The sequence below is a fragment of the Antechinus flavipes genome, chromosome 1 (assembly GCF_016432865.1).
Source record: "Antechinus flavipes isolate AdamAnt ecotype Samford, QLD, Australia chromosome 1, AdamAnt_v2, whole genome shotgun sequence".
Lineage (NCBI taxonomy): Eukaryota > Metazoa > Chordata > Mammalia > Dasyuromorphia > Dasyuridae > Antechinus > Antechinus flavipes.
The window spans coordinates 74,033,973-74,048,125 of NC_067398.1; the positions used below are offsets into that span (position 1 = coordinate 74,033,973).

The window sequence follows — 14,153 nt, forward strand, 5'->3', positions numbered from 1 at the left end:
CAGAAACCCTCTACGTTGGGCTTTCTGTCTCCACCATTATAACAAAACTGACTACTAAAAACCCAAGCTGTTACCCTTTATTGCTAAATAAAATGATCATCATTCTCTTTAATCATTCTGTTATATTAAACATTGTTGACCATCCCATTCTTGAAACATTCTTTGAACTTTGTGACATTGAAATATATTGTTCATCCTCTTAATTTTGTGTCTTTTTTCTTTCTTATTACCAATAACAAACATTTATTTACTTTATTAGTTCATCTTCCCATCCACTTAATATGTAAGTCCTGCAAGACTCAATCAAAAGCCATTTGTTCTGCTTATACTTTCTCCATAAATGACTTATACTTCTATGATTTTCACTACCACTTTGAGAGTTAGGCTCTAAAATATGCAACCAAAATCATGATATTGACTTAATTCCCTCTCTCATAATTTCAACTGCCTTCAATATGTTTACAATTACATATCTTTCCATTATTTCAAATTCAATATGAAAAAAACTGAAGCCATCTTCTCTCCTAAAATAAACATTTTTTTCCATATAGCTCATTTCTGTCAAGGGCACCTTTATTCTTTAAATCACCTATTCTCAAATCTTAGTTTATTTTTAACTTTTCCTGCTCTTTTATCATCTGTGTCAATTATTTAACTATTTTCTCTATTTTGCCTTCAAAACATGTTTTGATTTTAATCTATATATGCTACCACACCACCCTCATACCATAAACCCACACCACACTTGGATTGCTTCTATTTTTCTCTTCAGACAATTATGTCAAATTTGAATTGAAATGAGAACCACTAAAACATACTTAAGGATCTCTGTGAGTCACATAACAACTTAGAAAATCACATCTGTTTAAATGTATGTATAAAGATATATATATATGAAAATAAACACATAAAAATCATAAAGGAACTACATTTAAATGTTGTTTGGGCCATACTTGGGAGTATTATGAGTTATATGACCTATGTGTTTGATACTTTTGCCCTGAAACATCTCTCTGATGTTTTAATATAACTCTCTAACTTATATTTCTCTACTGCCAATTCATCCTATATACCTCTACCATACTAATATTTCTAAAACATTGTTTTGTTCATGAAAAAGTATGATGTAATGAAAAAGATCTTGATCTCCCCCCCAAAAAAAATATGATTTTGAACCTTAGCCCATCCATTTACTGCTTATATGACATTAGGTAAGTCACTTCACTTATGGACCTCTGCTCATTAACTATAAAATTATGATCTTGTATTACAGGTGATATCTATTATCTGTTATACCTTTCTATGAATCCTCACAATTCTATGAATTTTGAGACCCCATAATCATCATCTTGAAAACAGTGAATGCTGTACCTTTTCTGACAACCTCACAATATCATGGTGAAACTTAAACAAAATATTCTACTAAGTGATAGATGAACATCCATGAGGCAGTATCACTGCCCACTAATCAAATCCAGACTGAATTTTTTTTTTTGCCATGGCTCAAAAAGTAAGAATGTAGGTTTTTTACATTTTGTGATCAAATTTTATTGCATTTAAAAATATAAAAATATTTCTTCAATTGTGGGCTATACAAAAACAGACAACAGTGGGATTTGGCCTTTTAACACCACTTTGCTAATCCCTCACATAAAGGATAAAGTGTTGAAATTGGAATAATGAATACTAGGATTTATGTTCCTGAGTATATTACTCATAAACTCTCTTTTTCTTCATCACTGAAATAGGAATGAATATAATAACCTAATTTATGGGATTGGGGTGAAAATCAAATAAGATATATCTAAAGTATTCCATAAACCTGAATTAATGGTATTATTCTTTGTGTTAATGTATGACCTTGTTTTCTCCTTATCTGCCTAAAAAGAAAGAGAAAGAGATAGAGAGAAGGCAACAGCAGGGAGAGAGAGAAATTTTACTCTATAAATCTATCTCTTGACTATCCCCTATCCATCCCATTTTCATCTCTGCTCATCTGTTCTCCCTTCCTAAAATACTAACCTAAATCATAAAATGTGATTTGGAAGCCATCTCAAATATTATTATATACAAATTTGGTACCTCTTCCTTTCTACAATAAGCTTAATAGATATAGTCTTCACTTAATCTCTCTCCAGTGATTGGATATGTTAGTTTTTCCTGAGATACTTCATTCTTCTTTGGTATTGCTTTTTTTGTTAGGCAGTTTTTTTTTTCATCATCAAACAATAATCTAACATTCTTCAACGTTTACCCATTTTTCTTAATTTTGCCCTTCCATGAAGCCAAGAAGAACAAGTCCGTGAAATAACATATTTTTAAATATTTGAAAATATATAATATGTAAACCCTAAGTCTTCTCTTCTTGTATTCAAAATTCAAAATCTTCCTCCTTAAAGATTTCCTTGGCCAATTATGTCAGCACTGATCTTTTACCTTCCTGACCAGATAAGGCCATTACAAAAAAAAATCACATTTTTTCCCCTTTGTTTATACTAGTTCAATACTGCATCATATTTTTCTGTTACATGCGTATCTTTTCTCAAATTTTATGTATCCATCCTTTTGCTCCTGCATTCTCCACCCTCCAGCCCCCAGATGAGCTGTATTATGACCTGTTTGAAAAGATCACTGAACTCTGACTCATTAAACTCCCCAAGGCTAGTATTTGTGGACATAGGGCAGTCTGTCATAAAGATGGACTGAAGCAAGTTCACCTTTTTCATCTCTATTTTTAAGGGAGATCTGCCAAGAAGCAAGAAACTTAAAATTTTCAGTCTTTTAAAGTTCATTTTCCTTTTTTCTAAACAAATTCAAAAAAAAATTTAATCCGTAGAGAAAACTGTGCCCGCCTTCCTCCTACCAGAAGCCTGCTGACCTCTGCCAAAGACCTAAACAGCCCCAATATCATTGGTCCTTTTCAAAAATTAAGGATGGACATCTTTTCTCACAAACAAGATTCTAAGTTTCTCAAAAACATGAAAAAAGTAGACTTGTTTCTATATCTTGAAGTTCTAGGCACAGCATTATACTAGGAAGTTCCTAATAAGAACTTATTATATTTAAACTCAACATATAATGATAATTACTATTACTAATTATTATACAATAAATATAAGTAGAATAGAAAATAGTCTCACACATAAGAACTCACAAGCTTTAGACTTGGGAGAGCCAGATTGTCTAGACCAATAAGCTCATTTCACAGCTTTGAAAGTATTAGAAGGTTATTATGTGGAGAAGCATTTTGCTCATTCTACTTGGCTGTTGTAGTCAAAATTAGAAAAAAAAAAAAATGAGTGAATGTTAAGATTGCAAGTTCCTTAAGGGAAAGGATTATCTTTTGCCTCTTTTTGTATTCTCAGTGATAAACAAAGGACCTGGAATATTATAGACATTTAATAAATGTTGATTGAATAATTGATTTATTTTTTAAAAGATTTGAAGAGCAGCAGATCTGGGCTTGATAAAAAAAAATATCTTGAGAACAGAACAATCTCCAAAAAAAAAAAAAAAAAAAAATTAAACTACCTCTGGAGGTAGTGGAATATCTCTATCAGTACAGGTCTTTAAGTGAAGCTTGTATAACCATTTGCTGAGGTTATTATAGAAGAGATTCCCAGAGAAGAACAAATTGGATCCTACAGCCTTCCAACTCTGAGATTCTTTGACATTGAAGCTCAGGAAATTTTAAGTGACTTATCACAGTAACAATAGCACCAGATCCAGGAGCTGAACCTCCATTATTTAACATCAGATTCCATTGTATATCTTGAGAGAATAAACATTTATTACTTTTCCCAGAGTAGAATTTAGGGCACTTTGAGAGAGTTGGGATGGGTTGGTTTTTGTCTTGGGCCTCCAGAGAATTCCACAGTGCCCTAGCACACACTAGCCTTCATAAACATGATTGGTAAAATAGAATTAAAATTTGCATTTCGCGCCTTACTTTTTTAGTCAGCGTCAGACTGAGCCCATGGCCATAGGTTTCCTTCAAACTGGAGGGAGAACCAGCACATCTGAGTTGCCCATGCTGGAGTATTGCAATGCGATCACTAAGCACTTCTGCCTCATCAAGATGGTGTGTAGTGAAGATTAAGGTACGACCTGCATTTCAAGATCAAAAGAACATCAAAGTTTACGTTGTAATCTCCTCAAGAAAGCTTATGAAGTTTCAGCAGAATATTGGAATTTTCTTGTTCAAATGGATTTCTAGGATTATTTACACAGGGATGATATTGTACCTCTTCTTATATCCCTAGAATATAGCATAGTATTTGGCATATAATAGGTACTTAATAAATGTTTAATGATTGATTGATAAGAAAAGTATAATCTTTAAAAATGAAGGAATTTCTAACAAACTATTGGTAGAAATTGCCTAATAATTTGGGAATATAATCTGAAATTATGCTTAAAAAAAGGACTAAAATATCCAAATCTTTTGATTCAAAGGTCCCATTATCAGTTATATATAGGGGAAAGCCAAAAAAATGCAAAAATCCAATACATATCAAAATATTTAAAATAAGACCAGCTCTTTTTAAGATAAGGATAAGACCAGGTCACCATTAAGTCCCCCCCCCCCAACTCTGTAATTCTCTGATTCTGGTCATATCATTACATGGTGTAAAGCTTTCTATTATCTCATGTTTTTCTGAAAAGTATATATTTGTATTTCTGAAATATATATATCTGTAGACTAAAACATTTTAAGTACATTGAAAAATGTATTTAAAGGAGTACTGTAGTAGCTCTTTTCTCAAAGAAATAATCACTCCCTAATGTATACGTTTTATAAATTCAATTCCCCTTTTTAATATCCATGCACTGTAAGGCAAAAGACAAAAACATTTATCATGAAGAAAAGACCTATATTAATTTTATCTCTTATTTTCATATGACAGAATGACAAACCCCTATTGATTTTTCATATTTAAGCATTTCTCTAAGATAACAAAAAAGAAAGATAAGTAAGTTATTTTATAAAGGTCCAGATGATCAATTAATTGATATTATCCTTTTGTTAATTAATCTTAAAGAACATCTAATGGCATGCGGAGAGATTTGAAAAATTGCTAATAAGATTTAAAATTGGAATAAAAATAATCTCCAATCATTTTGTCATTCTTCTTCTGAAGCCACTCTATTTTTGCTACAGATACCTTCTTTTCTTATAAAAGCAATGATCACATAAAAGAATAGAAATGCACATTTTGATCAGTAAAAGGATTAAAAAGTATGCACAATAAGCAAAGACCACTTCTATAAATATTTTTCTTAATATATAAAGAAGAAAACTATCCTAATTTCTATCTGAGAATGATGCTAGTCACTGCAAACTGTGTGTGGTGAACCTAGGGGACATATGTGAATATGCCAGCATGACGTACCCTCATCAGAGAAGGTCCTGTGCTCTATGAACAAAGCAGAAATGCATTAACCCAGAAGAAACTCGAGATGCACAAAGTTAGAGAAACTAGTGCAAATGTTCATATGAATTATTTGTGCAAGCTATGGTAAAGCAGTCCAAGCTCATATGGTCTGATCAGCCACAGTCGGACACACTGTAACTCGACTACAATATAGTGATGTCATCTTGGTCCTCTTTGAGAACAAAGGATATCAACCAACCAACCAAAAGCAAGTCTCAGAGTAAATAGATGATGTATGATTAAAAGTTCTTTTCCTGAAAAAGAATGCCTTTAAAATTGTGGCTTCAACCACTTTCTGCTAGAGATAAGAAGAGGAAATTATATGAATAATTTCCCTCTAATGATTTGATAATAATTTGGTCATGGAAGTGGTTATGAATTCTTGAAGGCTATACTAGCATATCATAAACTTCAATAATCTTTTTAAGTTGGAGACATTCATGAAAACAACTTTCTAAGTCATAAAAGGGATATAATATATTATAAGAAGGACCCATCCTAATTAATCATAGTTGCTAATTAATCATAGGTCACATGAAGACTTTTTCATGAGTTCTTGACATGAACCAAAACCTATCATCAGGTTAATATCTAGTTATCTAATTTAAATAATTTATGTTCATGATATTTGCTCAATCTGAAGAATTTTGTCACCTAGTATATTCAAAATATTTTTGCATCTGGATTAACAATCAAATCTCTGACAGTACATTAGTGACTTTGGAAAAATCCCTTAGCTTCTAAAAATCTGTTTCTCAGTGAACAAATTATTAAATGCTTCATCTGTTAGACATTGTACTAAATGTTGGCGATACAAAGAAAGGCAAAAATACTGATTAATGGGAAAACTACATGTAAAAACTTATGTACATAGTAGACAGAAAATAATTTCAGAAACAAAGCACTATTAATATATTGGGACCAGAAAAGGTTTTCTACTAAGGTGGGATTTGAGGTAAATCTTGAAAGGAGCCAAATGAACTAACATATGGGGGGAAAGTGGGGTTGTGGTGAGGGAGTATTCTAAAGATAGGGAATAGGAACGATAGAATACACAAGGAAGACCACAAAGTCTGAAAAAGCTGAATCACAGGATATGTGCAGTGAAAAAAAAAGTATAACACTGAGGAAAAAAAAGGAAAGGAGCCAGGTTTTCAAGAGCTTTAGATGCCAGAGGATTTACATTTGATCTTGAAGGTAACAGGGAGGCAGTGATTTTAAATGGGAAAAAAAAATGTATCAAGGTCAGAGACATATTTTAGGAAAATCACTTTGGCTGCCTAGGGAAGGTTACATAAGAGTAAGGAGTGATTAGATGGAGGGAGACCAAATAAAATACTATTGGTATAGTCCAGGTATAAGATGAGAAAAGCCTATAGTGCTGTAAAGGCTTTACAGAGAAAAAGGACATATATAAGAGATATTGAAATTTTTAAAATAAGATTTGATAACAAAATAAGGAATTTGTTAACCTTCAAATTCTGAAGCCTATGAAACTGTTACTTTAGCATATCTAAATTGCTTATATTAAATTCACTGCTAACAACTAAGGTGAAAGAAACATATTTATTCTTAGATCTTGAAAATAAAATGAGTCAGGAAAAAGGGGTCATATTAGTTCTTAATCCAATTTCAATATTTTACAGAGACGAACAGGTCCAAATGAAGGCCAAACTAATTTATGAGAATAGATACATGTAGAAGGAGTCTGTGAATTATAAACCACAAAGAAATAAAGTAGCAGGTGCTTTCCTGGATGTTTACTCATTATAACATTCTAAAGACAATATTGATTTGAACTAAAAGAAGTGAACTTAGCCTTTGAGTTCATGTGACAGGAGCAGTGATACATTTAATTAGTACTCTGTTGCTTGCAGTTAATTTCAAGTGAAAATATTATAAATGCAACGATATTGTATGAGGATGTATTCTGATGGAAGTGGATTTCTATGACAAAGAGACCTAACTGAGTTTCAATGGATAAATGATGGACAGAAACAGCTACACCCAAAGAAGGAACACTGGGAAACCAATGTGAACTATTTGCATTTTTTATTTTCTTCCCGAGTTATTTTTACCTTCTGAATCCAATTCTCCCTGAGCAACAGGAGAACTGTTCGGTTCTGCAAATATGTATTGTATCTAGGATATACTGCAACATATTTAACATATATAGGACTGCTTGCCATCTTGGCAGGGGGGAGGTGGGGGGGGGTGTGGAGGGAGGGAGGGGAAAAAAATGAAACATAAGCGAGTGCAAGGGATAATGTTGTAAAAAATTACCCTGGCATGTTTTCTGTCAATACAAAGTTATTATTAAATAAAATAAAATTAAAATTAAAAAAAAAGAAAAGAAAATATTCTAAATGATTTCTGTCCAAAAATAAAATGATCTCCATCAGTTTGGGTAAATAAAGTGACAAAGAATAGTACACAATGAATTAAGGGAATATTAAGAATTTCTTTTGATGCTTTAAGAATTTTATGATATATTTCATGGTAAAGGTTCCTAACCTTTCAAGTCACCTACCATTTTGGCTTATAAATCACACTTTTCAGGAAAAAAATATTATTTTTCTAGTTGAAATGATGTGTATATCAGTCTGCCAAATACTGATGAAGAGATGATGCAGGGAGTTAGAAAAAGCTGGTTCAACTCCACTTTTGACACATACTTGCCATGTGACTAATGGAAGGCATTTTCTGTCTCAGTGCCATAAACAATTCTTGAAAATTCTAAGTTGGAAAATTGATGCAGATATGTAATGGTAGAAGGAGTTTTATCATGGGGAGTTCCTTGTACCAAAGAAATCACAGGTCTGATTGATCAGATAACAAGCATTAGCTATGAAAAAACAAAAACAATTCTTGTCCCCCAGAACTTACATTTAAATAAGGAAAACACCATGTAAAAATATAGATATATAAAATATATGTGCAAAATAGAAATAAAATAACTTTAGAGGAGAAGGCAAAAAAGGTGGTGGGATGAAGAGGGGACAGAGGAGAGGATCAGAAAATGCTTCCTACAAAAAAAAAAAAAAAAAAAAAAAAAAAAAAACATTCTGGTTGGGCCAGCTAGATGACTAGAATGACTAGAGCACTGACCCTGAAATCAGGAGAACCTGAATTCAAATCCCACCTCCGATACTTAATACTTACCAGTTGTGAGACTCTGGGCAAGTTACTTAAACCCAAATCCTCTTGAAAAAAAAAAAAAAAAGTATACTAGAGTCTGAGTCCTGAAAGAAATAAACTTTTAAGAGGAATAAATGAATAGGAAGAGAATCCTAGGTTTAGACAACAAGTATAAAGGCTGGAAAATTAGAGATGGAGCATCATTTGTGAGGAAAAAATAAATAGGCCAGTATGATCAGAACATGGAGTTTATGGAAAGAAGAAAACTATAATAAAACTGGAAAGGGAAGGAGGAAAACTTCTAGCCGCAATGGGACACAGATTCCCAAGCTTCCAAATATATTCATTCCAACAGAACTATGAAATGCCTGCCAGACCCTATAATGATAAGAAGTCCAATGAAAAACTACAGTGACATTTCACCCCAGGAATGAATAAAACACTAGCCAGAAGTCAATAGGCAATAAGAAAATTCCTTCTTTCTCCTCACCCAGCACTAGTGCAGGGAAGTCTCCACATGATCAGGGATAGAAAATATATAGTCTCTGTATCTAGAGAAAGCAATAGCAAAGGGCTCCCATAAAAAGCCTCAGGAGGATTGAGTAAAAAAAAAACTCCATTGTAAGGATCTTAAAGGCCTCAGGAAATGTTAGGGGAAAGCAGCCAGCATCAACTAGGCAGGGACTCTGAGACCCCTAACACTCTATCTTAAGATAAAAGATATAAATCTCTGAATTTCTCAATTTCAAGGGGTCTTAGCAAACAACATGGACATCAGTGCAGGCAAAATAGTTCATAGTCTCAAAGAGTTCACAGTCACATGGAGTCAAGGGAGAGAAAAAGCATAAAACCCATAAAGACCTTAGAAAATCTAAAAACACAAAATCAAAAACATTGAGATATGTGCAGTATTTTCAGAAATTTACATCTTGTAACAATTCAATTAGCATTCACTCAAAATGACTCCTAATAATAAAATAATAATTGCTAAGCAATAAGAGAAACTAATTCAGAAGAAAGGAATAACTTTGGGAAAGAATTTTCTTTCTCTCTTAATTGTTCTACTGTTTATTTGGGTTGCTGGCTGTCATTCTGATGAATCATCAGACATACTATCATATTGACTCCCATGTTTGTCAGCTTTCATGTAAAGGTGAAAAGGGATTTTGTTGATTTCTACTATTGCCAGGATAAGAAAGTAAGAGAATTTGAAAGGACCAAGAGGACATTTAGTGTAATGCTCCCAACTTCAGATACACTTATAGAAATTAGTTTATCATGAACTTTTTTCAGTCTCGAAATTCATGGGGTCAAAGCCTTTTATTCTTTAAAAAGGATAATTTATTTTTAAATGGATTCTTCTTCCTCTCTGTTTGCAGTCCCTTCAACAGTTAGAAAATTGTAGAGCATAGAATAATAGACAATACAATACTAAATATGACTGACAAGAGATTTTATAGCCATACTCTAAGCTAGGAGGATTTAGGTTCAAAAACTCCTTCAAACCCACCTATACTAACTGTGTGACCATGGGCAAATTACTTTATTTTTATATTATTCTTAGCAACTTTATAAAATTATAAGTTTTATTATACTAGTAAAGGAAATTCCATAACCTGGGAGTTCCTTACATTAATGAAATCCTTATCCTACTTCTTTAATTAACATGGGCTAAGATTAATTTTAAATAGAAAGACAAAATAGGTAGATTATATAGTGATTTCAATAATCCCAAACTTAAGGACTAATGTCCTTAAACTGTCTTCAAGACAATTTTTTCCTGTCTTCAAGATCAATGATTTGCTTATATAGAGAACATGTTTTCCTTGAATATTAGTATTTTTTGTTCTCTTCTTCCAAACTTTCTCTTTTATGTAAAGTCATAATGAGTTATTCTCTATTTTGTTTCTTTTGTAAGATTTGCCAAGGAGGGTGACAGATTTTTTTTTCTATTTTGTCAATTCTTACTGCTGTGTAGACCATGAATTATGTTCTCTGAATTTCTTATTTCTCTTATATTACTCAGAATCTCTTCACTATGGTTCCATTCTATCTTGAGAATCTACAGTATCTTCTACCCCACCAGATGTTAATTCATTTTTATCATGCAATTTTTTTTTTCATTGATAAATATATTCTTTTGGGCAGCTACGTAGCACAGTAGATAGTGTGCTGGCCCTGGAGTCAAGGAGATCTAACTAACTTCAAATCTAGCATCAGACACTTATGAGTTGTATGGCCCTGGACAAGTCACTTAACTATATTTGCTTCAGTTCCTCATAAATAAAATGAGCTAGAGAAGGAAATAACAAACCACTCTAGTATCTTTGCCAAGAAAACCCCAAAGAGGATCATGGAGAGTTGAGCACATCTAAAATTACTCCAAAAAAGATGGTCTGTTTTACCTGAACTGAAGGCTGTATTCCTTTCTGTCATTAATAGTTGTTGGTTTATCTATTTACACTATTTACACAAGTCTTTAAACTGGTATCTTCAGGAACATCAGTATTTCCCCACCTATTTCTCCCTATTGTTCTTTTTTTCCTGCAATTTCTTTGGATGCTGAACTTCAAACTTGTCTCATCCATTCAAATGGGCAGTTCACTATGCACAAGCCTCAGAATCTGTCCCAAGTGACTTCTGGAGAAACAAAACTGGCCACAATTAGAAGGTGAGTTCTTTCCCTCAGGTGGAGAGTACCACATAAACACATATTTTGTTCAAATCTCTAGTAGAGCTCTGTTATGTCACAAAACATTTCTTTTAGATTTATTTTGTCTTTTGGATTTCAGTTTGTATGACCTTACTATTGAAGCACATTGGGTAGTATGGGCTGGTGGTGAAGAAGGATGTTCAATGAATGTGTTACAGGGTAAGGATTATTAGCTTTCTTTATTTTTAGTTCACTAAATTGCTATTTTGAATTTTTAGTGTCTTAGAGTGTAAAGAGGGCTGAAGTTGCTTTTATTTCTTGTACATGAAATAAATGGAAGAATCAAGTATATTTCAAAAATAATGATACACTGTTGCGTAGCAAGTCCATTTAGTTATTCCATAAGCATGTATTTCTTGGAGAGTTGCTATAGATTGGCATAAGCATCAACTTAAACATAAGTAGTATAAAAGACACATTCAGAAACATTTATCCCAATAAAAGAATGTCTATCATGTAGCCCCATCAGGTAGCTATCAGGTAGCCCCAAATACTACAGTGGTACCCATAAGATATTTAAAGAATTAAAGAAAGACTTCTTTTCTGTTGGATGCTATAGATAATTCATAGAAAAAATAGACAAGAATCTCAAAGTATGAGATGTTATGGAGGGTTTATCAGGTACATTAATAGAGGGAGAATATACATCATCATTATATTAATAAATGAGTTTTTTGAATCTAAATATAACTCTTAAGAAACATGAAGGAAATAATCTTAAAAAGTTCTAAAGTTCTGGCTGTTTTTTTTTTCCTACATGATATTTTTTTATTATTTTCCCAGGAAATGATTTCTGAAACAAAATTGTTCTGATCTTTTTTGATGCAAGATTTGATCCTATGAATGACTGATGATCTTAGATCTCTAATAAACAAATAATATCTTGTTAGAACAAAAAAGGAAATGATGTTCATTTCGTACCTGCTCGATATTTTAGTAGAATATCCCATATCCCTCGGCGAGCACAAGGATCCACACCACTAGTAGGCTCATCCAGAACAATGACATTTGAATTTCCAATAAAGGCAATGCCAATTGAGAGTTTTCTTTTTGTTCCCCCAGAGAGAGCTCTGATATGCTTGTGTTGGTGATGAGTTAACTCCATATCTTGAAGGGTTCTAGAAGATGAAAAAGTCTATCATTGTGGTTCACAAAAACTACTGATCATGTTTGTATAAATCTCAATCAAATTGAAATGTTCCTTAGAATTCACTAGGTTACAGCTGAGAGTCAGCACTGTATGATAGAAACTGGAATCAGAAAATAGAAACCTAAGCTTAGATTGTGCCTCTGAAACTTGATTACTATGTGACCATAAAGATGTTACTTAATTTCTAGATTCCAGTTTCTTCATTTCTTAAATCAGTAAATAGAGTCTACAATACCAAGCTTATATGAAAGGCAGCTTAGTATAGTGGATAAAAAGAAAGCAAGAAAATAAGCACTTATTAAATACCTACTATGTTCCAGCCATTATACAAAGCACTTTATAAAATTATCTCATTTATCATCACAACCACCATGGAAGACAGCATTATTACCCCATTTCACAATTAGGGAAACTAAGACAGACAGAGATTAAATGACTTCTCAAGGATCACACAGATAATAAAGGAGGCAAGATTTGAACTCAGGTTTTTCCGACCTCAGGCATCATACCACCTACGGTAGCTGCCTTACATATATATATGATAGCCTTTGAGCCAGGAAGAAGTAAGTTCAAGTAGCTTCTTTGACACATACTAACTGTGTGACTCTAGGCTCACTTAACTTCTCAGTGTCCCAGACAATATAATAATAAATTTCACAGAAGGTGCTGACCTGCATTATAGAGTGAGTTCCCAACCTCAGGAAAAGCCTAGGGAACCTCTTAGATTCCCTTTTGATTTGAATCAATTATCCTTCAGTGCTTAGAACAATGATGGCATATACTAAGCACTTTATAAGTATTTGTTGAGTATTGACTGACCACATTATTTTCAGTATTTATGGCTGGAACATAGTAGGTATTTAATAAATACTATATACATCCCAAAACTATACAGTATTATGTTTGTATCTCCTCAACACCTAGCACATAATAGCCTTTAATGCTTCTTAAATGAAAGAATGAATGAATGAATAGCCAAAGACATTATTATATTTGAATCAAAAACAGTATAGTATACCTCATCAGTAAGTAGTGCATTATCTATGTTGTGTTCACCTGTAAATTACCTCTGTACAGTGCTTAATTCAATTCCACATGTAAGCAGTTAATAAATATTTTTGATGTTAGTGAATATTCATTTCTCTATGGAAATAGTTTTTATTAATAAACATGAATACATTAACTGCTCATCAAAGAGCCCAACAATTTTTAGCAAATTAAACACAGAAGATTGCAAATCGTTTGCTTACTACCACCTGTGTAGACTCAATGCTTGCGACAGTAAGTACCTTGGGTACCTATAAGCTTTTCAGATAACATGAAAATGTCATTTTTAAAATAATAATAATTGTGCATTGATAGATCCACGATCTATTAAGATGGAGACTCCTTTCTATGCCACAGATTACATAACAACTCATCCATATCTTCTCATCCTGGCTCTTGTTCATGCATTGTAGCAAAGTGCCTTCCACATAGAGGATGCTCAAAAAATATCTAAAAAATTAATAAAGAGATAGCTATCGATGATGAGATCACTATCTCCATTAGTTCAAGTAGTTTTCCCCAGATCTTGTGAGTACATATGCAATTTGATCTTTTGCATTGGCCTACTAGAATGTTCATTCCAAATGAGAATGTTCATTCCCTGTACTTGACCTTCCTCAGTTATCCCAAATTTTTTCCTAAGTAATGCTTAACTTTCATTACAGGTACA

The 14,153-nt window shown here is 32.8% G+C and overlaps 1 protein-coding gene across 1 annotated transcript in view; it reads right to left on the minus strand.

Annotated features, from left to right (window-relative positions):
• The window catches only part of ABCA13 (ATP binding cassette subfamily A member 13), a 551,934-nt gene that overhangs the window by 299,233 nt on the left and 238,548 nt on the right, over positions 1 to 14,153 (minus strand). Inside the window, exons 39-40 of the mRNA XM_051984384.1 lie at positions 12,208 to 12,404; positions 3,950 to 4,107 (exon numbers count right to left, since the gene is read on the minus strand). Of these exons, the coding sequence (XP_051840344.1) occupies positions 3,950 to 4,107; positions 12,208 to 12,404 (355 nt within the window). The remainder of the gene's footprint in view (positions 1 to 3,949; positions 4,108 to 12,207; positions 12,405 to 14,153) is intronic.